Below are 27,186 nucleotides of genomic sequence, written 5' to 3' on the forward strand. Positions count from 1 at the left end.
GTGAATTACAGAGACTTTTTTGGTAATATCCTGTTTATTATCTCAATCATCCTTGAATCATGTACAGTATTTAGAATTCTGGATATGAATCACATATTACCACAAACTTTCACTTTAATACGTATTACTTCAGGGGTGGGTATCTCCAGAAAAAGTCAGGTATTTCAAACCAAGGTTGGAATACTGGGAGAAAAGTTGTAAATACTGGGAAGTACTTAAAGGTCAAGTCCACCCCAGAAAATTATTGATTTGAATCGATAGAGAAAAAAACAAACAAAGATAACACTGCAAATTTCATCAAAATCAGATGTAAAATAAGAAAGCTATGACATTTTTAAATTTCGCTTATTTTTCACAAAACAGTTAAATGCACAACTCAGTGATATGCAAATGAGAGAGTATGTCCATCACTCAATATTTCTTTTGTTTTTTATTGTTTGAATAATGCAATATTTCAATTTTTACAGATTTGATAAGGAGGACCAACTTAACTTAGCCATAAACTGTTAAAATAATGGTAATTCCACATGTTCAAGGAGAAATTAAACTTTGTTTCACTTTACAAGGGGGAGCAAATTAGGATAATTCATATTTCATATAATAAAAAAAAAGAAATAGTGAGTGGGTGACGTCATCAGTCTGCCAATTTGCATACCGACGAGGATGTGCATATAACTGTTTCGTGGATTTAAGCGAAACTTTTTTTTATGAAATTTTCAGTGTTTTGCTTGTTAGATTCTTCTCCTTTTTTTCCAAATCAACAATTTGTTGGGGTGGACTTGTCCTTTAAGATATGTACATGACAGGGAGGTACAAAGAAATGCTCGAATATACTTAGAAAACACCTAGGCATAAGCTACAAATATTCAAGAAGTATATTTCAAACCCTTTCCCCCAGTTCCTCAAAAATTATTGAGACAGTATTTACTGCCAGTATCTATCACTGCGGCAAACCCTAGCTCCAACTAGCACACAGGGGCGCCATTTCATAAAGTTGTTTGTAAGTGAACTTGAATTTTATTATCCAGATAACAATTACAGCATAGAAACCATACATCAAAGAAGTATAATGACATATAATAGTTTACAGGATAATAGGAACAAGAAAATAGCATGAATGCTAGTCAGGTCTGTTACCTTTAAATGCTCAAACATAAAATATTTGTCTTGTTCAAAAAAAAAAAGATCAATGAACTATTATACCGTGTTTACACATTGACTCGGCTCGGGTGTTGAATCCGCGAGCCGGGTTGAACACTGCGAAGAAGGGATCAGAGATCGCGTTTATACGTACATATAAAAAGGCGAGTTCAACACGGCTCGCGGATCTCGAACGGAAGAAGAATTATGACGTCGCAAATTAAACGCGGGAAATTCACCGCCGGAATCGAATCTTGTCCGTGCGAACAACAATGCCAAAAGTGAAAGCGCGCGCAGTGACCTGGTCAAGAGAGTTCGACACGGCTTTCTGCTTACACACGAAAAAATTGCCGAGTCTGACTCGGCTTGCGGGTTGAAACCTACGATTTTTGGCGGATCAAAAAGGCCATGTTCGACACGGCTCGCGGATCACACTGATCGCGTTTACACAGCATAAAATTGCCGTGTTGAGCACGGCTCGCGTGTCGAACCCCCGAGCCGTGTCACTGTGTAAACACGGTATTAGTATCCAGAAAACAATTACAGCAAAGAAATCATACATCAAAGAAGTATAATGACATATAATAGTTTACAGGATAATAGGAACCAGAAAATAGCATGAATGCTAGTCAGGTCTGGTACCTTTAAATGCCCAAATATAAAATATTTGTCTTGTTAAAAAAATAAGATTAATGAATTATTAGAGTGACTTTAAGAACTGGTGATCCTTTCTTGAGGTAAATGATATTCACCATGAAATGTTCACTGGTGATTATTTAGCATATAAGAAAGGTAGCCATGGGCCCCGTCTTACAAAGTATTATGATTGATCCAATCAATCTTAACTCTATGGAAGTCCATCAGTGTCATGATTTTATATACAGGAAATTTGAAAAATATCCTTTGTAAACAAAGGAAAACACACCATATTGTCCAAAAATCAATGACTTTACAGATATACTTTCATATCTAAAAAAGTTATTGAACAAACATGCATTTCGCATGTTGACTTTGCTGGCTTTCCATAGTTTTGATTGAGCGGATCAATCGCAACTCTTTACAGGAAGATGGGGCCCTGAAATTTCTGAAAAGCTTTATGAAACACCCACCAGGAATAGCCTGATTAACAAGTCAGGATTATGGAGTCGTCATTGTCTGGAATCCAGGATTAGTCTATTAACACATAGCTAATTATACAACACTCAAAGTTATGCCTTAAAAAAAATCCAATTTATGACTGAAAATACATATTACCACTTTAATGATCATGTTGCTTTTTTCATTTGACTGCTCACAGCTTATTTGTGATGTTTCTCGTTCATGTTCTGTGTATTGTAACAAAGTACAAACCCAATTTCTGTGTAATGTTCACAGAGATCAAATAATAGATTTCATACATGTACATGTCTCTCATATTCTGTATATTAGCTTGTTAACATATCATAAGATGCCTCAAAATAAAAATAGCTAAAAAATAAATATTGTTTTTACAAAAAAAAATTAAGGACAACATGATATCCAAACAATTAATTTCAGGAAACTCACGGAATGACAGCAAACTTTGACTTGTGTTTATATAAACTTGTTGAAGAGACAATTTGTGCATCATTGCTTTTCAGAAATCATAAACATAGGATTATCACAAGATGTTTCATAATTCATACCACCTACATGTATCTATAGTAAGAATGGAAAAAAATATACTTTCAGACTCCTTGCTGAGTAAGTAGGGCAAGAACAACATAATCAGTACGTTGGGTTAAATGGGTTCATAGAGAGTAAATTGGAAAATATCTGCACGCACGTGAATAGAATTTCAGGCTTAAAGGACAAATCTACTGTACCCACAAAATGATTTAATCTATTTATATTTTCTATTTTTACACCTTGCAGAGGAATTTATACCTTTACTTACTTTGTCTAACTGTCATTTAGTCTTATGGTCTGATTTACACTTCACCTACTTATTATTTTGCTTTTTTATCAAATGAAAATTTGATTCATAAACAGTTCATTAAATGATATATACAAATACCCCTTTCATAAACCCAATTACTATGAATTAGGCAGCTAATAGCAGCATAATTTGGTCGTAAAATTGGAGGAGGACAAGAGTTATCCGCATTACTCTGATGCTGCTATTATCCGCATTATAGCAGCATCGGGACAAGATTTTGAGTTTATGAACGCATTTCCAAATAATGCGGATAATTGCCATGGTGCGGTCACAAGGTCACCCTTTTCCAACACAACCGCATCGGAGGGGGCGTGTCCAGTTGTCATGGCGATTATCCGCCTTTTTCAGGACGGGCGCTCGTAAAAATAATGCGGCTTATTTTCGGAGTTTATGAACGCAATTTTTATTGAATTATCCGCATTACTCTTAGGCGGCTAATTGGAGGATAGGTTTATGAAAAGGGTATAAGTAGTACTGGTAGGTTTATTTTTAATTGGTATAATGCCAATTTTGTCCAATTTCCAACTTGTATATTATAATTTGGTCTACCATCAATTCATCCACTATCAACATGGTCTAACTGCCATTTTGTCTAATAACCAGTTGGTAAAATAGCCATTTAGTACCAAGTGGTTATTAGATGAAATTGTCATTGATGAACTGGTGATTAGACAGAGTGATAAATGGTTGTTGGGCCAAATGTTTCTTAGACAAAATATTGATATACATGTAGAAAATGGTGTCAGACTAAATGAAGATAGACCATGCAATGAGTGGACAAGTTGGCAATTTACCAAGGGGTGTTAGACCAGGCGGATATAAGAAGAAAATATGTATAGCCAAACTGGAAATCATGAACAATATATATTTTTCAAGTTATTGCGCGGAAACCAAGTGGGGGACGGAAGGACGGACAGGGGCAACGCTTAATGCCACCTCCGGACCTCATCTGCGGGGCATAAAAATATTATGAATTGGCAAAATGGCATTTTGATCATATCAAAAAAACTACACAAATTGGTTGAAATGGAACTTGGACTTAACCATGTGGGAAGAAACGGAAAGCAGATAAATTGGGTGTAGAGTAAGTGGTAATTCATTACTTGAAAAGCTTTTTAAAAACAATTTGAACCTGATGAGTAGTAAAGGAGACAGGAGTAATATGATTATCCATCAGACTAGACCACAAACTGAGAGAGATCAGAAGTAATGGTCTTCGGAATTTAGCCACAGCACGTTTTACTGTGGTCAGACAGCCAGACCTTACTCAATTCAGATGTCTGATTTTCCTCCTGCCCCCTCTTTATATTTCTATTCATGTGCATGATTTCATGAAGTTAATGTGTCAGTCTATGCACCCCATCCCCCTCTACCTAGAACGTCCCTCTTTGCCTTTATTGCACCCCCTCCCTGACAACTGCTACCTCCGAAATCTGAATAGGTCTACCTCCGAAATCTGAATAGGTCTACCCCGATCACTTCTGAGTCCCCTTTTAAATTTAGTCTCTCTCTCTCTCTTGACCTTCAACTTTCCTTCGATGTCCTTGTTGTATATCCTCCGACCAAAGTCAGTATCTTTTAAATACAAACATTTCTACCCTTCCTAAATTGTTCTTGTCTAACCCTCTTTTCCTCCTCTCTAATATAAATATTTTGTACTCTTTCCTCCTCACCTGTATTCAATTTTTAACAGTGTATTTCAAGAGCATCTATATCAATATGTATACAGAATATCTTAGCCTTAGGTAATGCTTTTTTGCAAAATTTGCTCCAAAAACGCCGCCAATAAATTATCCCTCTCACCCTCCCCTTCATTCACAAATAAAATGATAACTTTTCAAACATTTTTCATCCCTAAACTGTCTATTTGCTTGTGTACCAGACCTGCCAACCTTCTACAAAAACCAAAATATAATTCTTATAACAAGAAAAAAGTATTTTTGACAAAAAATTTATTTTTTGACAAAAAAGAGAGTATATTTTAAACATTTTTCTCTCAACGTAACAATCACCAGCCTGTTGTAGTGAGATCGGTGAAAACACATGTGAAATGACTCTACTTGAAAACTTGATAATTCACCCTTATAAACATGTTTAGGCAAAAATTTATTTGTTCTTGTCATGCAACAAGTTACTGGCCCAACAGTGATTTTTTACCGGTCTGGGACCATTTGACCGGGGCAAGTGTCATGCGCTGTGTATAATGCATATTCCACAATTGGATTTTTTTTTAACAGCATATCATACAAAAAAGTATTGGAATATTTAGAGCAAAAAAGAAGAACAATACTCTAAAAAGGGAACGGTTGGCATCTCTGGTGTACCAAACCTACATGTACAATCTTTTACAATCTCTTTTTCAATATAAATAGATATACATGGGTTAGGTTGCCATGTCTAGGTCATATCCCATGAGAATCTTCTTTACTAAGAAAATGACCTTCAGCTTGAAATTCTATGCTACCATACTCCAACAATAATTTACCACATTAATATCGTGTTTTGAGGTTTTCACCCACAAAAAAACAACATTTTCCATTTTACATAAAAACAATCCCTCCATCTGGTTAGAAATTAATAAGCTGAAATGTATTTGGCACTCAGAATGTTTTCTATGAGAGTAGAAACACATAAAGAAATTTACTTTACATCTCCTCACATACCCGGGGGGGGGGGGGGGGCACTCAGTATATAATGCATAATGGGTATGTGCCGCGGAGGGGACCCCCATTTTTACACTCAAATTTCCGTTCCAAGGCATAGCATTTTTGCCTTGTTGAGAAAAAGAACAAAGAAAACCGCTCCAAGGCATAGCATTTTCTTCTTATCGAGAAAAAAGAAGAGAGAAATCCGCTCCAAAGCTTCGCATATTTTTCGTTACGCCGCTCCGATCGCGTTGAATGAGCTGCAATTTTGGTGAAAAGCGGCCGCAGAGCTCCCCGGCGGAGGCCGCGCTAGCTGCATCATGCACGCATGACCGTTCCGTAGGGATGCATACGCGCTCACACGCTGGCGATCCGTTCCAAGGACCCCCGTTTTCACAAACATTTGTCGTTCCGAAGCCCGTTCCGAGGACCCTCCTTTTTACAATAAGCCCGCTCCAAGGCCCCCGTGTTTTGTCTCGCCCGCGGCACACCCCCACCACTTTTTTGGTCGAGTGCCCCCCCCCCCCCCGGGCTCACATATGACATTTTTAAAATTAATAATGCTCTTTTTCTTTGTTTTTCATTAAACCCTGACCACATATTTTATCTTTTTTTATAATAGTTTTCATTATTCCAAATATTTGTATAAGCACATTTTTCCAAAGAGAAAAAGTGTTGGAAGTTTTACTTTAATTTTTGAAATGTTTTACATTTGCAATGATATAATAAAAACTTGTTTTACAGGGATTAAACATGAATCAGTTCAGGTGGAGAGTCAAACACTGTTGATGTGACATAATCTTCAAATATTTGGATGAATTCAAACAGGAAATTTGGCAATTTGCTTAGTTTTACGCTCAATTTCCTCTCAGAAATCAACATAACCTTGGACATGAAATACAGACTCACCTGCAGATCATGATTTGTGTGTATTTGTTTGGGGGTCATGAAATAAAATATTTAACATTCCAAAAATATGTCAGTTTATGGAATATCACCTCTGTTTTGTTCTACTTCTTATTAACATCATTCCAAGACTTAAAATATGGGCTTATTTCTATACAAAACCTGTTCTTATCCTCTGCATCCTGCAAAGATGTTTTCAACATCCTTTTTTTATGAAGTTTCTTTATTAAAGAACAAAATATATTTACTATGAAGACAAAATATTGCATTTAGACATTAAAATTAACAGATTTTAAAATGCATTGGTTTTCAAAAGTGGATCAAATCAAATACTTGTAAACAATATATACTGATTAAATTGTAACTATGACACAAAAAAGGGAACTTTGTTGAATTCAGGAACATTTTGAATAAGTTTTTTAAAAGCAGAATAAAGACATTCTAATTATGCTAATAACTGCTGTGATCTTATTTACCTTCTATTTCACAGAATGCCCCATCATACCCCTGCTGACAGATACAGACTCCTCCAGCACACTGGCCACCATTGATGCACTCCGGAAGACATTCAGAGAGAGCTGTGGAGAAACAAGGAGATGGATAAATTAGATCAGATGCCTAAATGAATTTGCTTCCAGACAGCTTTATCATAAATAATCATCAACGGATTGTGGATGGTAATCATGATCTGAAATATTTTATTATAGACACAGAAAACATAACCTCCATTGATGCATTCCAGAAGACAATTGGAGAGCCCTGTGATCAAAGAACAAGAATGAGATGGATAAATTAGATCAGATGCTGAAATCCTTACTTCCGGACAGCATTATCATAGATCGTCATTGATGGATTGTGGATGTTAATCATGACCTGAAATATTTTAAGAGAGACAGTACACAAAGCAGGATCTCAATTGATGCATTTCGAAAGGCACTCAGAAGGAAGTCTGCAGGCACAGACCCTGATTGAAAATTGATCAGCAAGTGTGCCTCCACGCAAAGACTAGCACATACAAAACTTGCTGTTCCCTTCAGTCCACAGAGCATGGGTAGGCTGCATGTTCAGACCCTTATCTCGAGTGAAGGGTTTGCCCAGCAGACTACTCAGAAGATGCTGTGATCGAAGAACAAGAATGAGACGGATAAAATAGATCAGATGTTTATGCTTCACTTTGAAACTCTGTTTATACATTCTAGATGAAAGACATCATCAGAGGACTGTAGTTAATATGAATGAGGCAAAGATTGATATTCAAGAGACATAGATCACTGAAAAAAAAATCACCAATGATGTACTCCAGATGACACTAGAGAGCTGTGGAGAACAAGCAGGAGATGGATACAACCATGGACCTACGATACAACTAATCAGATGATTATGCTTTGCTTCGAAACAGAAGTTTTATTAATGTATTCTGGATTGCAGACATGATCAATAGATAGTGGTAATGTGACATGTTTACAAAGAGAGACAGAAGAAAGGAGGCCATGCTCTCCATTGATGCATTCTGGAAGATACTCCGGCAGTGCTTAGGAGGACAAGAACAAGATGGATACAATCAGATCAGATGTTTGTGCTTTTCTTGGGAACAGATATTTTATTAATGTACTCTGGATGGAAGACATCATATGACTGTGGTTGATATGAATTTGATAACTATTATATTCACAGGAAAACTTAACATATATCTCAGTTGATGCATTCCGGAATACACTCATACCCCTTTCATAAACCCAATTATGCGGCTAATAGCAGCATAATCTGGTCGTAAAATTGGAGGAGGACCAGAGTTATCCGCATTATTTTGATGCTGCTATTATCCGCATAATAGCAGCATCTGGACAAGATTTTGAGTTTATGAACGCATTTCCAAATAATGCAGATAATTGCCATGGTGTGGTCACAAGGTCACCCTTTTCCAACACAACCGCATCAGAGGGGGCGTGTCCAGCTGTCATGACGATTATCCGCCTTTTTCAGGACGGGCGCTCGTAAAAATAATGCGGCTTATTTTCGGAGTTTGTGAACGCAATTTTTATTGAATTATCCGCATTAATCTTAGGCGGCTAATTAGAGGATGGGTTTATGAAAAGGGTATCAGATAGCACTATGGATGAGAATGAAATGGATGAAATAATTCAGCTGCAGAGATGGATTCATCTTGTATCTCATGTGGAAATATAACATATAATTGAATCTACATTGATGTATTCTTAAGATATTCTGATAAAACCATGGAAACAAAAATAGTAATTGACTGAAATTCTTCTTTCCAGCTTTAGAAATAGAAGCATTACATAATAAATCCTATAGTCCTAGCATGGAAGACAGTGAATTACTACATTCCAAATTAAATTGTTTGTGTACATGTGCATGATTCTGTATAGTTAAGATTATTTGTTTACAACAATTGAGTCATATAATTATTGTAAGTACTATGTCACATAAACATGTGTTGTGTATTTCTGAGTAATATGTGTGTACTCTATGATATGTACTTTTGATCTTCATAAAATTTGTATTGTACATGTATATTATTGCATGAAATGTATTCAAAATACAATCATGTTCAATATCTGTCAGTTTTTCTCTTAATAGATACAGAGTGATATACAACTGTCAAAATTTAAACAAAAGAAAGCAAGCTTCACATCAAAGGTAGGTACTAAAGGTAAGTACTTTTCTTTAGACTTTAAATACATATTTTTCATTTGGTTTTAAATAAATTTGGGTAACGCACTAAAATGTCAGGCATTAAAACATGTCTGCATTTTCAAAGATGGCATGTATCACAAATGCCAGCCTCAAGACACTATCAACACCACTAGAAGGGTTTGACATGATCTTTTTGTTTACAAGCTCACATACAAGAGGGGTTAAGTACCAAAGTCAAGGATGACGGGTGTTTTGTATATCTCGGCACGCCCTCTCAAGATCATTGGATTTCATCCGATGACTTCCTTCATGTGAGATGTATCAGGGGTGGCTTTCACGAGGGGTCTTGTCAGTGATTTTTCACTGACAAATTTTCTCTCAGCCAATGGGATGCAGGAAATTCAGTAGCTTATAACAGGTGTCAGAGGAAATTCAGTTAAAACAGACTTCATGAAATGCTCCTCAGGAAGATAAGATGACATGAACAGGCATGAGAGAAACTTGGCACTGGGTACAAGACGCTGACCATGAAAAAAAAAACATCTTTAATTTTAAAAGAAGACAGCAAACTACATGCAGATGCAGAGTCTGAGCAAGAGTTTAATCATGAAAGTTAAAGAAAATGAAAGAGTCCCTGATGAAGTATATAGAAGAAAACCTGTTTACGATTCGAATTGAACATTCTCCTCTTTTCATTGTCCACCGACATTGATACATGATGATGTGATCACATACAGCAAGAAAAATTATTGAACAAAAAAGGGGGTTTTACATAGAAAGTCTTATGTACTATAAAAATACTCTTTCTCAATACCTAGAATAGGCACAACAATTAATATAAAATGAAATGGGGAAATTTCCTTCATTGAAACGTTGGTTTGCTTTTACAATCTCTCATATTTGTTTAAAAGATATTGACTTTTATTGACATTTCGAAATCGATAAGGCAATTGTACACTGTACTACTAAATAAATATGACCAGAACCTTATATCTTATTGGTTATTTTCAAGTAAAGCCAAGGCTGTACAGTTTGGATGGGACCATTCTCACTTCTCAGACCCTGATTCAATTCTTTATTTTTTATTTTATTACTATAAATACATCCAAGGATCAGAAACAATTTACAAAGTACACATAATTTTACTACATAAGGCCACAGTCCAACCTGCAAAATTGACCTCAAACCCAACCAATCTATTACATAATTTCCAATGATATAACATTGGTCAGCTTGGATATTGGTTCTTTAGTGTGACGGTAGCATCACATGATTAGAGTCATGTGATGGGGCTGAAGGTCTGGCCTGTCAAAAGCAAACATCAAACTTTCCCTCTATTTATCTATTTGCTTGACTTCAACCAGGAAATGCAACTAGAAACACGGGGGTCTAAAGAGAAGGGTATATCAAATAGAGAAGGGCAGTGGGGAGAATGAAGGATAAATCATTTGGGGGTGGGGGTTTCATGAAAAGTCTTGTAAATGAACTTCATTGACTATTTTGCTCTCAGCCAGTCAGATTCAATGTTTTGCAGAAGCTTATAACATCTGTCAGTGAAAACCACTGACTACATCTATCGTAAAAGGCTCCCTAGGCTTGTCTTGGACAGAAATACAAGATGAATTTATTCCCATTTTTACATGGCCCAAAACAATATGCAATATATTTGATTAATGTATTTAATTACAGAAAATATGCAAATGACTAAAAGAAAAAATCGAATTAGGTAAGACATCAGAAGGAATCACACATGTAGGTAATAAAATAAACCTGGATATGAGAAGAATGAGAGGTTTATAGGCTAAACCAGAAAAGTAAGATTTTAAAAAGAATAAAAAAAAAAATTGAAAATTAGAACAATCAATTCTTAAAGAGAGAGATTGGCACTTGCTTAACAGACTTAATATCCCCAAAAGTAAACTAGTTGGTAATATTAAAACCGTCAAAATAATGGACATTGCTTAAAATGCTTTTTGTTCAGTTATCTTTGAAAACTCGAGAACTGTAAAGATGACTACAAATAAAGTGGAAAGTGAGAATATCATTCCATGATGAAAAACGCACTGCCCAGACTTCAGTAATTTTATCAGTGACACGTCAAATCCTTTTAAGATCCTTTGAATTTTTAGGCTTTTCATGTATCAAAATTCAAAACCATGAATGTGTTGCTACCCCATTAAATACTGAATGTGTACAGGGACGAAGAGGTTATGGTAGACAATATGTTACTTTTTTTCTTCATTTTACCTGTTGCAACTAATTACACATCACACTTCCAGACACAAGAGTCATGTTAAAACAAAATCGTAGAGTGTAGAAAAATATATCAGTAATGTTTAATCAATGTCTAATTAGCCATCCCCATCAGCAACATGCTTTAATCCAGAATGGATTAAGTGGGTTTTAACTCCTCCTGAGTAGGCTTATCTCTTCCAACATGCACTCTATTTGACAGTATACACTTCCACAGTTAAAAGAGCGAGTTAAAGGGGACAACATATTAAATATTGCTTAAAACTGACAAAGAAATCAATTAACTTATTTTTTTCAAGTTATTTTGCAACTACTGGTTAAGTTATCTTAGGTACAATAGAGTTGATTGTTTTGGGTGTGAAGGGTATTTTTTCTTAGACTTTCAGTGTCAATCATTCATTTCATAATCAGTACTACAGCACAGAGGTGACACAACATTTATACTTTCATAGAGTTGATTGTTTTGGGTGTGAAGGGTATTTTTCTAAGAATATCAGTGGCGATCATTCTTTTTTTTTTTTCAGTACTACAGTAAATAGCTGCAAGACAATTAATACTTTCTCACAGGGGAATAACTTTTCAATAGTGTAACAGGTTGACGATGAAAACATTTCTGTACATGTATATTTGAATTAATCGAATAACTGCTGGTTAAATTTATATTAGATTTACATTAAGGTTAATTGATTTGTGGTTGAGGTGGGGGTGGTAATTCAATCTATGTCAACCATACATTTTGGAGAGTGGGATGAAGGAAGGGGGCCTTAAGTATCAAGTTTGAAAAAGCTTTTAGCCTATAAAAAAGAACCAAAGAATTTCTAATATAGAAAGCAATTCGAGTAATATTTTCATTTGTGATATTTAGAATGACTATTTACTTACATACAAGATGGTACAGAGCAAAAGATTGTACAACTAAAAAGGATAAGATTAGGTTTGGGGTGGACTTATATAAGTATTGACCCCTCTTCTCATTGCATTTTACTTTAACTTCCAAACTGTTTTGGGTCAATTTGAAATTTCACTGTAATTAGCAGTGATTGTTTTATTCAATATCCTCTATTCTCCGAGCCAGAAATTTGGTATTTGTTCATTCCTGTAAAAATGGGGAATATAGCTCCATTGATGTAATTATACTGATACATAATGAAACACTGTTTATAGGAGGGTGATACACTTTCATTACACTCCATAGATAGCCAGTATTGGCCTTTGTTTCTGAAAATGTGCCTAAATTGATGACATTAGATATGATTGTTAGTAGAACAACACTGGGGTAGGAAAATAAAGTTTCTTTGCTCTCTTAATGCTTGCCAAAAATTTTGGTATGTAGGCCTATCCTTTTCTGTTAAGACTGAGATGTGCCTCCATCAGTGAAATTTGAAGCAATAATTGAAACATAGAGCTAATAGCTCCATGGTTTAAAGGTCAGCACTTAGTGTTGGAGAATAATAGTTTCCTTATTCTCATTATGCTAACCAGAAATTTTAGGTCAATTCATTCATGTAAGAAACAAGGAGGACAGGACTCCATTGTGCTGAGTGGAGCATTGCGGCCTAGTGGATTAGTCTTCTGACTTTGAAACTGAGGGTATTGGGTTCGAATAGCAGCCATGGCGTCATTTCCTTCAGCAAGAAATTTATCCACATTGTGCTTCACTCAACCCAGTGAGGTGAATGGGTACCCGGCAGGATTAATTCCTTGAAAGCATGAGCACTGAAAGGCAGCTTGAGCTAAGGCCAGGGTTATAATAATAACAACACGCCTCAGAAAAGAATATTTCTAGAAAGATGACACTATATAAATGCCTGTTATTATTATGAAATTAGTAGTGATAGTTGATAGAACAACCCTAGGAGTAGGAGGATAGCAAACTTTCCTTGTTTTTCTTAGCTTGCAACAAATTGTTTTTGATCTGTTCCTGTAAAAACAGGGGAGATGTGCCACCTTTGATAAAGTTAGCAGTGATAGTTGATGAAACCACATTGGGTGTAGGAGGATAATAAGTTTCCTTACTCTCCTTATACTAGCCAAAAAATTGTGGTCAATTCCTTCCGATAAAAAACAAGCACAAATATGTCATGATTAAATTGGTAGTGATAGTTGATGAACCAGCGATGGGTGTGGGAGGATATAATAAAGTTTTCTCTAAAGAATAAGTTCAAATTCTTCCCTAAAATGAATGGTCTGTGCACTCAACACATCACTATTATTAACAAATCACCATTATTATTATTATCATTATTACTATAAATAAAATCTACAAGGTAGGTCTACTTTGCTCATTTTGTGGTATATCAAATTTCTTGGACAAATATATTCAAACCTGTTTTAGCAACCACTCTTTAAAATCATTCCTCTTCTTCCCTCATCCGTTTTTTCTTCCTCTTTATATAGATTATCAAATTTTCTGGGTCTTTCACTGTCTTGTTGTAACTCAGTTTCTCAGACAATCTGCTCCATCCATAAACACAAAGTTGAAGAGAGTCTTGTAATTAAATCAATCAAATGTTTATAACCACCCCCCCCCCCTGAAAAAAATAAACTTGGCAGCCATGTAAATGTACTTCTTCATAACACTGGATCTACATTAACCATGGTTCAGCTAAACAAGATTGAATCAATCAATAACAAGTTACAAGCACTTTTGGCCCACAAAGATATAAACCATCTGTGAAAAGAGACCTACAAAATAAAAAAAAGAAAAGAGGAACGTTGTGATCAAGCAATGTAGAAAGGTGTCCTCATTTACTTCAAAGAGCTCTCACACCTGAACAACTCAGCTAGTGTATGTGAATGACATATGGCAAGCCATTTATATACAAAGACTTCAACTCTTCATGTCAAGAAATTAAATTCTTGATATCCATCATTTTTTTGTACGTACTGATAAATCATTTTGAGTTGTTAAAAATATATCAAAAAATAGGATAAAATCATTTTAAAAACAGTTTGAAATACAAATGTAAGCAAACACTGGCTAATGACAAAAGGTTTAATGGAATAAAATGAGAAAAAGCCAAACCAAAAAGAACAAGCCAAACCCTGTAAATTTCATCAAAATCGGATGTAAAATAAGAAAGTTATGACATTTAAAAATTTACTGAGTTTCAAAATACACTTATATGCACATCCTGGTCAGGATCATAGTGAGGGGACTGATGCCGTTACCCACTCACTATATTTATTTTGTATTGAATTATATGGAAAATTTTAATTCTCTCTTCATTGTGAAACAAAGATGTATCCCTCTCTGAACATGTAGAATTGCCATTGGTTTAAGATTTTGTGGTTAATTCAAATTGATCATTATTGCCCTTCTGACCTCATAATATTTCTTTTACATGCAATTTATTTTTAATCCCATCAACAGATATCCCATCTGATGCCACAAGCTCTTTGTACTTGAACAGTCTAGACAATAATAATGATAGTCAGTTCTTGTAGAGTGCATAACACATTATTAAGTCTCTATTTCGCTTCCAAATGAATTGGATATTAATACCCCAAGTGTAGCTCAAGCAGCCTTTCCAGCGCTCTGCAATTCAAGGAATAAATTTGTGCCAGGTACCCATTCACCTCACCTGGGTTGAGTGCAGCACAATAATAATAATAGACAGTTCTTGTATAGCGCATAACACATTATAAATAACGTCTCCATGCGCTTCCAAAGGACTTGGATATTATTACCCTGGCTTTAGCCCCGCAGCCTTTTACAGCGCGGTGGCATTTCAAGGAATAAATTCCTGCCAGGTACCCATTCACCTCACCTGGGTTGAGTGCAGCACAATTTGGATAAATTTCTTGCTGAAGGAAACAACGCCATGGCTGGGATTTGAACCCATGACCCTCTGTTTCAAAGTCCGGAGACTAATCCACTGGACTCCAACACTCCACAATGACTTGGGCAATAGCTTTATTATTGCCCTCACCAATTAGAATTTCTACACTATTCCATGTCTGCATGTGGTTACTGAAAGGATACAACAAATAGACCCCAGAAGAATTGGCAGGTAATAGAGAGTAATTAATAACGTTTCAATTTCCATATTTGAAGGAAACGATTGCTTCTAGATTGCCCTCACACAAGGTGACAGAAAGTTCTCACTTTTCTTTCTTGCATGCTATGACTCAACAATTTTTTTTATAGATGTATCGCAAAACCTCTTTTAAGGAAGCACAGATCCAGCAGGATTAGACACAATACCATTTTAGGGGCCATAATGATTTTGCACGATCGTCGGCCTCTCAAAATGATTGTGTCTAATGCAGCGGGATCCGAGCCTGCTTAAAAGTGCACATAATTAGTGATGTATCCTTTTGGAGCCTGCCTCATTCTAGGTTGATATTTCTAATATCTATTAATTTATAAATGGTGTTTGTTAGATGATTACCAAAGAACTAATCAAGTAATTTTGTATTCATTCATCAGTTACTTATCTATTCATTCAGTCATTCCTTCATTTATTAAGCATTATATACAGAAATCAATCAGCAAGACAGGGTGGAAAAGTTACAATCAGTTTCATGAAATATAAATAAAGAACAATATAATTGCTTATCAAGCCTTAAAATCAGCTAAAATGGTAAAAAAGCAATCATTTTAATCAGTTATGTATTTCAGGGACTCACATAAACAAGCTATACTTGTTTGAGTTCCCTCGTTTTGAGTTCCCTTCTTAATTTCTGTTATTAATATTCTGACTTGTTCCTACTTACTTTGTAAATTTGTTTGAAATGAAGAAGAATAAATTCAATCAATCAATCAATCAATAATTGCAGGCAGCAGGCTGCAAATATCAGAAAATGTTTAACAGTATGGGGGTCATGCTGAGACATGACCTTTTGTATCATTAATGCATTGATATATGAATGGCACCATGGGATATAAAAATCAGGTGATGCTTGCCTGACAATAATGTGAGGATTAAAAAATATGATTACCAGCTCTGGAAAGCTGGTATACCGATTTCTAATCCTGGGCCCCATCTTACAAAGAGGTATAATTAATCCAGTAAATTGCAATTATGGAAAGCCAGCAACGTCAACATCTAAAATGTTTTCTAGAAATGATGAATATTCATACATTCACCGTTTTCTTGACCATTCAGTTTGCTTCTGTTTTCAAAGGACATTGGGCAAATTTCCTAAAGAGAAAATTGTGACATTGATTTCCATATACTTGATATTGATATTGTTACTTACAGTAACCTTGCATATCTTCCATGGAATCTTTGATTGACTGTTGGGTATTGCTTCCAAGATGGCTACCATTGAAAGGCATAGTGACATTATTACAACTAAAGAAAGTGATGGTACGTTTCATTTCAAACCGCGCTCATCAATTCACTGATTTGCTGCAATCTACATCTGAAATAATCATCTACTTTTATGAATGTAGTATATTTTTATTTGTACCTTCAAAATATTTTGCTTCGATGTTTCAATAAAATAATATAAACCCTGTTGTGTAATGTCTCTTTATTGCACTGTGGAGCACAAAATTGGAGAAAGAAACTGGTAGAAAGTGAAGACTAATAATAATAGATTATAGCAAAAGTTTGGTCAAAACTGTTCATATCTTCTTTATCTTTATGATCTCGTGCTTAAGGCCAAGGCACACCTTACGACCAGTCTACGATCTGATTTTGGAACAAATTGCAGTTTGCTAATTTAGTGACAATGTGAATAAAAATTATCTTTGTATATCATGAGGTTCATATTAACTGAAAGGATACTAATATAAGAATTTTGGATTGTTGAAAGCATTTATTTTGGAGTAAAGGCCAAATTAATTTCAAATTGTAGCCAATCATTTACATGTAGATGTGATGTAATTAATTACGACTGGATAATTAAATTCATTTTTATGCTAATAAGGATGAGAGCATAGTCACAAATTTGAACCCAAGTATTCAGACAATGATTTATAACATTACACAGTAAAATGTCTCAACATTAGCATCAAATACTATGATGTTTTATGCCAAAATCAGGTTGCAGATCAAACAAAGTAAAGACAGACAGTAGTCACACAAGAAATTGATATCCATTTTAATACAGTCATGGATGTCTTGATTAACCTACTTCAGGGTATAAAAAATCTATTCAATAAATCTGTAAAAGATGTTTAACGCCCCATGGGATGGCATACCAAATCTACCTCAAGAAGTTAGAATCCAAATGAACTTGACAACCCACAATTGAAATTCATCATCAGAGAAATACTTACAGGAAGATTAGTCAGACAAGAAGGATATTTCTTTGTGAGTAATTCTGTATCTGTTTGTGAATTTGATCAGGATTTGGAAATAAGATGGGGTGAATCATAATTCACTGGTTTTAAAAAGTAGGAGCAATTGTTGGGAAATCTAGAAACATTATGTGGACTGTATTGCATTAAACACGGCATCTCTCTGTTTCAAAACAGATACTTGAATTATAATCCTTATTCAAAACCAGGAAAAATAAAAAATATTTCTAATGACTAAAATTATTTCTTAACTAGTCTCACAATTCAGGGACTTTCATAGTAGAGTGAAGTTCCCTCTTGTTTCCTAACATGAATATACAGTCAGCAAAAATATACATTGTTTGGACACCTGGTGACTGTTGCATAAAACTTTTTACCTGAGAAAACTCTGGTAAAAACTGAAAACTAAGGTTAGTCTGATTTCTGCCATTGACTTTAACACAGGGCAAAAACTCTGGTAAAAACAACCCGAGTTTTCTCAGGTGAAAAGTTTTATGCAACGGGCCCTTGGGAAACGTGGGAAATGTATTAAGTGAATGAATTGGAAGTAAAAAAAGAGATGTTTTGGAGTGGTTTAGTGAAAAGGAGAGGGAAAGATAGGAAAGATAGAATACAGGAGAAGTACAAAGGAAGGTGTGATGAAAATGTGAAAAGGAGAGATATAAGAGAAGCCATTGTCAATGGAGAGGAAAAATCAATGGTAAAGGCTTGGGGTGTATATATATACTGAATTATAATTTCATACATGTACACATCAAATTTGTTGAATCTATCAGTATCATTTCTCTTTTTATCTGCAAAACTGCAAGCACAGTGTTAAATTTATGTATTTCCCAATGCTTCTTTTTTTATTTTAATCCATGAACACTAATACCCTTAAAAATCATGCTGCACAATTTGTGAATTGTTGGTCACTAAAATAATACAAGGTTTAGAGGTTTTCTTTTCTCAATTTAGTAGACTCAGAACACACCTTTTTCCTGATTCTTGAGGGTTCCAATTGTGGATATATAACAGATAATTTGGGGGCACTTTGTACAGCTTATAAATGGGTGAAAAAGAGGAAAAGGAATACAGAAAGTATATAGTTCAAGACTTATATAGAAAAGGGGTATTTTATCTACATCTAGGGTCAAAACAATGAAGAAATTTGAGGATAAAAAAGGATAGTTGGAATGAAGTTAGAATAAAATAGAAGACTGAAAATGAAGCAAATCAGAAAGTGAAAATAACAAGAGGAAAAACAATGGGGAATAAAATTGTTAATAAATGAAAATATATGAGGAGGAAGTGGGATAACCAGACAATTGATGTGGAAGAAGAGAGGAAAAAGAAAATGAGAGAGGGAATGAAAGACAAAGTAGTTTGAACCATTCTTCCAATGAAGTCATCCCCTCCTCCCCCTGTAATGAGGGTGAACACTACATCCTTTTACATTTTAATCAAGATAACACAAAACAATTATTTGAATCCAGTCTTTACTCAATATTTTTGGATATGTCATGCATTAATTCGAGTTTCATAAGAACAATAATTTCAAAGATGAAAATGATAGAATTTACTTGTTGTTAGGTCTATTCGAAGACAAGCCAAGTGTAGCAGAGAGAAGAAAAACAATCCCAAGTGTTATGTAATAAGCTATTTCAGGACAGATTAGGCCTATCTGTTCCTTGTCAAATTTACACATACATTTTCTTTTATGCCTGGCTTGAAAGTGGAAGCCAAAAGTCAATTCCTTTACCATTTCTTTCCATTTTTCTTACATTGAATAACATAGAAGCAAAATTACAGATACAAATAAAATTAGAAGTTATTTTTGCATTAAAAGTCCATACCAATCTTGCACCAATTTTCGGAAAGCACCTCTCAACGAAACACTTGTAAAGAGTAAGTGGACATTATGAATAGTATACAAAACAGGGGGAGAACAAAATATAAGCCAAAATTAAACTTTTTAACCGACTTTAATAGAACTTTAATCACTGGTTTTCACATTAAAGAGGGAAATATTTTGTTTTCTTTTTCAATCAAAGCCCATTAACTTTCCTCTAAAGTTGAAGTCAGGGGGTCATACTGAGGTGAATTTAATATGCATGACATGTTTAAATTGAACTTCCATCTTTCCCATAGGAAAAGCTCACCCCATCACTAGTTTCTGGTCAATTTAGTAATTTATTAAAGAGGAAAACCAAAGCTTCCTTTTAAACAACTCCCTTAATTACGACCATGTGCACCATTTATGCAATACAAGTTACAAGAAACAATTGTACATTTCTGCAATAGTCTAGATCTGAAAGGTAAATTGGTACTGTCATACATGTCTACCTGAAAAGCAGTCTTTAAAACATGGAGGTGTTTCAAAAAATTTTAAGTGAGACCTAGAATCGCACTTGAATTGCATTTGCATGCGGTATATAACGGATTGGTTGTAATTGGTCAGAACATGAGCATGGGAAGTGTACTACCACGTATCCATCAATCAGATCATGCGTTAAAACATGTGCGTGTTTGCATCGGAGTTGAACTTAATTCTTTGTGAAACTCTCCCAGGTGGTTTTTAAAGACAGGTTTCTTTAACACACATTTCTATATAGAGAAAAAATTATAATTAAGGGAACCAAGACTAGTGGCCTTTGTAGACAGGTAGACCTTCTATACAGGTGGTCCCTAGAGCAGGGGGCCGTTTCATAAAGCTGTTCGTAAGTTAAGAGCGACTTTAAGAACGGCTGGTGATCCTTTCTTACACGCTAAACCATCGCCAATTAACATACCATTTACAACGAGGAGGGATCACCAGTCGTTCTTAAAGTCGCTCCTAACTTACGAACGGCTTTATGAAACACCCACCAGGTTTGACTGTACTCAAACATTCATCTGTTAAGACTCATGAACAAATGTCTAAACCACATTAAGTAGTGATGCCATCCCGAGTCCCACTCAGCCCCTTCCTTCTTTCAAACCCTTCAATTTCTGCATTAAATTACATTGCTTGGGTAAGCCATGGACATTGATTTTATTAAGGTGTAAAGCTATTTATGCCAGTAGTTCTACAATTTAGAAATTATCTGCTACATTGTATTTTGTTTTTCTTGAATGACCCCAATAATTACATAACACACACGCATTACCCCCACACTACCAACACACGATGACACATCATTGCCTATACAAATGTGGTGAAATTGTCATATATTGCATATTAAATTTTATGAATTATCATTAGCGAAAAAGAATAATTTAAGCAAAAAGCTTTTCTTAACACTATATCAAATGTGGTAAATGGTAGTGATTTTTAACCCGATTGCTAAGAAAGCATAAATGCTTTTAAGCAAGCAACCAGAGGGCCGACAGCTTAAGGTCCTCTCTGAGGGACCTGGTAATGAGGATTAATGCCTTACCAAAGGGCACTAGCGCACCAATTGGGAATCGAACCTGATGAAAGAATGAAAGTCTACATCACAAAGAACGAATATTAATATGGTTTGCCTTAACTGTTGGGAGTCTGAATGCACTCCATGCAAACTAAGGGGGTGTTGCAAGAAAATATTTGCGATCAATTGCAATTATTCTGTTGCAATTTTACAACTGATAGATCAACGTTAGTTACAGCAAATCAGATTGTTTCAAGGAGCAGATTAGCAATCAATTACTAATTTGCAATTAACTGCAAGACATATGATTGATTTAGGGACCAAAAATAGACTTGCAATTGATCACAAGTTTCTTGCAACACCCCATTAGTCTCCAGTGAATTAAAAGTCATTTTGAGATTAAAAGCATCTCTAATGCAAAAGAAAAATGATCTCTTGTATTCCCAACCTTGAATCACAGGAAGAAAAACGTATTATATACTGTTAAGTTAAATTTATTCTGGTACTACCAAAACAGGAACCGCAGACGTTTAGCAAGCACAAAAAGTTTTTCTTTCGCACCATCAAGTTCATGAGGAAAGCTGTGACCCCTATTCAAATACAATCAAATTACAGAATTCAACCACTATCAAATTTCTGTCATTCCAAAAGGTTTTAAACAACCATTTGGTTTTAGTAGACATTATGGTAAGTAGTTTCTTGATGACTAGCCATGTCAACAATCACTATTTCAGACAAACTTAATCCAAAAATGTATTTGGAAAAAAATCAGCATTGTGCTTGTTTGAACTTTGTTTTATTTATGCAAATCACCTTTGGTTTGGGAGTACTTGTGTTACTACAATCATTATGCTTGGTTTACTTTTTTCTACTTGTCCAAATCAACTATTTTATTTGGGAGGACTTCTTATATAATTATGATCCTGGTAACCCCCCCCCCCCTCGGCTCTGGACTATGAACTTAGAATCACCAATTTGTGAGGATTGGAGCATTTAAACTTACAGCATTACAGTGGTTTATATTAAAAGACTATATTTCTTCTAGATCATCAGAAAAGAAAACATTAAAAAATATAAACATTTTGGTAACTATTGATTATTACTCTGCATCTTGCACCCTCCCTCTTTTTTGTGCCAGATCATCCATGATATAGGGGCTGTAATTGAAGATATGAAACAAGTGTATGAAGCATTCACAGTAAAACCTAAGGATTAGGATCTCTCAAGGAGAAAACAATTTAACATAATTCATTCTCCATTTAATTTCTCTCATTTTTTATATTGTATTTGTGAATCATGTGTTTATAAACCTATGTTGCATTGAAAAATAAAGTAGTAACTCATATTCAAAAAAAGCTTTGTGGAGTGTTTGTCATCATTCATGTCTATTTTTTTATGAAGTGTTATAGCTTGTGCCTGTTCAAGGCAGCATGACAAGAAATTTATAATCAAATACACATGCAGGTCAGAAAATAAAGTTGAACTTATTTATGCCTCACAGATAATATCAATTGCAAGTTTATCCAGAATTTGAGGGGAAAAGTGTGGAAAAGGTTGAAATAATAATAAATAATAATATTCCGCATTTATATAATAATAATAATCCGCTTTTATATAGCGCTTAATACATCGGAACGACGTGTCTAAGCGCTTTACAGATATATTATTACCCCGGTCATCGGATTCAATCAGTCATCCCGCACACAATGTGTGCACATCCTCCACTCACTGGCCAGGGAGTATTCCAGTCAGGCGCACACAGTACTGGACAAGCTACAGTGACTTTCACATCCTACCGGGTACCCATTTAGCACCTGGGTCGAGAGTGGCAAAGTGTGGATTAACGCCTTGCCAAAGGACGCGAGACCACGGTGGGATTCGAACACACGACCCTCTGTTTACAAGGCGAGAGTCAGAACCACTACACCACGACTCCTCCACACATATAGCGCTTAACACATCGGAACAACGTCTCTAAGCGCTTCACAGATATATTATTACCCCGGTCATTGGATCCTTACATGCCCGCATACAATGTATGCACCTTCTCCGATCCCTTGAGGCATTCCAACAAGAGTTCCAAGACTTGATTACTAGGCATACTACATAGGCTTTCGCATCCTAACGGGTAATCATTTAACACCTGGGTGGAAAGTGGCGAAGTGTGGATTAATGCCTTGCCAAAGGACGCTAGGCCGTGGTGGGATTCGAACACACAACCCTCTGATTACAAGGCGCGAGTCAGAACCGCTACACCATGGTGCTTCCACAAATACTGAAAATAAATAAGGTGCTGTTTAGATAGTGAAGATACACTATTTGGAATGACTAATAGAGACAACTTTGTTGAAAGATGAATTTATTAAAATAAACAATACTCAGTGTACATAATTTACAGAAACATGACTCAAATTCAATAATTTTGAGATATCATTTATACAGTAAGTATAATATCAAAGTACACTTCAGAGTTAATGGAATCTGTATAAAGAGCATAAAATGGCAAGAAATATTAACAATGCACCAATAAAATGCATATTAAATATACATCCAAAAACTCAATAATGTTAGACATGAGGGAAGTACAAACTTACCATATTATACATGTATAAGATAAGAATTGGATTATTGATCATAGCATAGAAATTAATATGTGATTACACTTCAAATGTACATGTAAAGATACAGAACAATTAAAATGCCTGAATGAAGCAACTATTTTAGGAATACAACATGATCTTTGCAGACAAAATGCATGCACAACAGACATATAAGTTTTATACAGTTCTCACAAAAGGAAATTCCATAAATATTTATGTTTACACAGAGCATGGCACATATGTACAAGAACATTACTGTCAAAACATTGTTTATCTAAAAGGAGAAAAGTGATGAAAAGATGCATCTGCACTGCCTTGAATCAGCAATAAATTGCCATTCTAAACATGACAATTTTGTAGAATGTTCTAGGTTGACACACAAAAATATGAAAGAGTCTCACTTAAAAATATCATAACAACAAAAAGGGAAAAAAGGCATTTCAGGTCATTCGTATAAAAGTAATTTATTCTTCAAATGTTTATCCCAGAATTAAAGCGACCTTTTATTGACAAATCATGGGGAAATCAAGGCTTATCTCGGAACAGAGGAGGGATTCAAGTCTTTCACTCGGCTGCTTGCCTGAGGGTGTTATGTAAAAGACGCCGGCATGTCTGGGAGGTCTGTAGGCGAGCAATAGCTAGTAGACTAACCAACCAGGGGGGTGTTTCACAAAGACTTAAGTATGACTTAGAGTCGCACTTAAATGTCTAGTTGCGCGCAGTATAAAAGGCATGATAGCATTGGTCAGATCATGCCAAGAGGACGCGCACTACTGCATATTGATCAATAAGATTGCGCGTTGCATATCATGTGCACGTCAACATCTAAGTGTGACCTAAGTCATACTTAACCCTAAATAGACTGGGCTATTTCGACGCCTAAGAAGACTGGGGGGGGGCTGATTCAGCCCCCCTTATGATCTCGGCCGTCGATCGCGCGATCGCGACGAAAATTGGCACACGCGGTACCCATGGCATTATCTACAAAACTATAACATCAAATTCTGCAAAAATCTCATGTCTCATTAATTATGCTAATTTATGCGTAAAATCATAAGTTTGCTCTAATTAATAAAATAATGCCCCTGAAATGCTAATTTTTGTTTCACATACTCTAGATAGGCATCTGATCAAATTGATTTTAAAAAATTTCAAAATCACATTTATTTTCTTATGTATTCTATTGTTTTCTAAATTTCTTATGTATTTCTTTGTTTTTCGACTTTTTGTTTTTTATTGTTTTTTCAATGGAAATTGTCTGGGACTTCATTTTGACCATAAAAAAGATAAAATTAATTGATTTTAAGCAGTAAAAGGAAAAATAATGATGCATTTGTGATTATTGGCTAGGAACACTATTTGCATTGGATTTGTACACAAATTCACGTTTTTTAGTAATTTTGGCTCTGCATGCACTTACGAAATGTTGCGTAATTTTGGAACCGCGTACCCGGGGGTCACAATTTTGGTCTCAAAAGTTGCGCGAGACTTGAAAGTAAAAAGTCAGCGAGCAACGCGGTCAAAAAATTTCGCGCAGCGGATTTATCGCGAAAAATGTCGAGGGGGGGCTGAATCAGCCCCCCCCCAGTCTTTTTAGGGTTAAATCTTTGTGAAACACCCCCCAGAAGTAAACTGCATGTTTTCACTTTGAAACATGTACCTTCAGTGTTTATTTATTTTGGGTTAGCAATCAAGAGACCTGCTATGAGTCTAGGAATTTTTGTTGGAAACTGGAACTGCGATGATCCGTAGTATCACGAGTTGGGTTAGCAATCAAGAGACCTGCTATGAGTCTAGGAATTTTTCTTGGAAACTGGAACTACGATGATCCGAAGTATCACGAGTTCGGTCAAATAAGTGCTGTCCGAACTTTTATCGCATTAGTCCGACGGGCCTTTTGCAAATTTCGTATTGTTTCAATTTTCCCATGATTTGTCAGTTGCTGGGCGCTTTAAAAGAGGTATCCGTTTCAAAAAGACGACTGTCAATAACTAGACTCTAATACAGCATAGATGAAGCAAAAAATTCTATCTCTGTTCAGTCTCTCTAAAAGAACTCATAAGTGGATGAAAGCAAGGTTTCTTTATACTGGTACAGTTTTCACTCAATACCTTGACACAACTGTACAGTACTCAAAATAAATATCTGGGATGGGAAAGCTGTATTTTTTCAAGTTGTGTATGGAGATATACATGACTTTACAAAACACTCAAAAGTTTTCAATCATTTTGATTCTCTTAACCGTAAGTTTAAGTCCAATCATTGTAGAATTGAATTCCTATTCAAAACACACATTTGAAGGCAACATTTATTTTTTGGTCTAAATTTTATCAGGGTTTTCTGCCCAACTTTGATGTAACAAGAAGGAAAAACTTGGGGTATCACATTTAGCACCAGAATACATTTGAATTGTTCATAAAGTCATGTGCCATTTCATAGACAGCTTTAAAAAAACAGCCCCAGGGATATCATCATTCTTCCTACCTCACTTTCTTCAATATCAAATAATTTACAAAATATTAGGTCAAGAGTAAACGTTTGAAATCCAATGTTCAATGGAAACAGAATATGTGATTGCATGTAACAAACCATTGTTTACCAATGCAATTTCAATGGAAACGAAAGTTGGGTTTTAACCCATTAGGCAGTGTCAATCATTTGATCATTGATGCAACATGAACAGAAACAAATGTTGGGTATTGACCAATTAAGCCCTCTGATCGAGATAACTGTAGTTAGGATAAATTATTAATCCAACAATTTGAAATCTGATTATAATATAAACTAGGGTTGAAATTTAGAAATTTGTCATAAGAGGAGAACCTTTCAAGAGAAAAGCAAAGCAAAACTTCTCTTCAATATCATCGGGTTTTCCACAAATATAAATACATTAAGACAACTGTTCCAAATGGTACATGAATTGGAAATGAGGAAGAGGTTACTCACGTTGGACAGCAACATAGACACTGCCCTCTATAGGGCCGGCTATGCAAGTGTAGGTGCCCGTGTCCGTTTCCTGTAGGTTGCTTATTATGAGGCGCGTCTCACCAAGGGAAGGACTCTCTACACGGATACGACCCAGGTCTGTGGGGGTTGGAAAAAGTTACAAGAAGGTGACATTTGAGCTTTATTTCACAAAGTCCACACCTATCATTTTAGATTTAAAACCACATCACTCATAGTCAATTCATGTATGGCGCATAACACATTATGAATAAAATCTCTATTCGCTTCCAAAGGACTTGGATATTATTACCCTGGCTGTAGCTCAAGCAGCTTTTACGCGCTCGGCATTTCAAGGAATAAATTCCTGCCAGGTACCCATTCACCTCACCTGGGTTGAGTGCAGTACAAAGTGGATTAATTTCTTGCTGAAGGAAACTACGCCATGGCTGGGATTTGA

General features: G+C 35.5%; 1 protein-coding gene across 1 annotated transcript in view; it reads right to left on the bottom strand.

Annotated features, from left to right (window-relative positions):
- LOC121420611 overlaps positions 1-27,186 on the bottom strand; it is a gene marked incomplete at its 3' end in the record, with an annotated part of 159,523 nt that overhangs the window by 34,386 nt on the left and 97,951 nt on the right. The window contains exons 98-99 of the mRNA XM_041615273.1: positions 26,730-26,867; positions 7,125-7,226 (exon numbers count right to left, since the gene is read on the bottom strand). Coding sequence (XP_041471207.1) covers positions 7,125-7,226; positions 26,730-26,867 — 240 coding nt within the window. The remainder of the gene's footprint in view (positions 1-7,124; positions 7,227-26,729; positions 26,868-27,186) is intronic.

Source organism: Lytechinus variegatus, chromosome 8 (genome assembly GCF_018143015.1).
Source record: "Lytechinus variegatus isolate NC3 chromosome 8, Lvar_3.0, whole genome shotgun sequence".
Lineage (NCBI taxonomy): Eukaryota > Metazoa > Echinodermata > Echinoidea > Temnopleuroida > Toxopneustidae > Lytechinus > Lytechinus variegatus.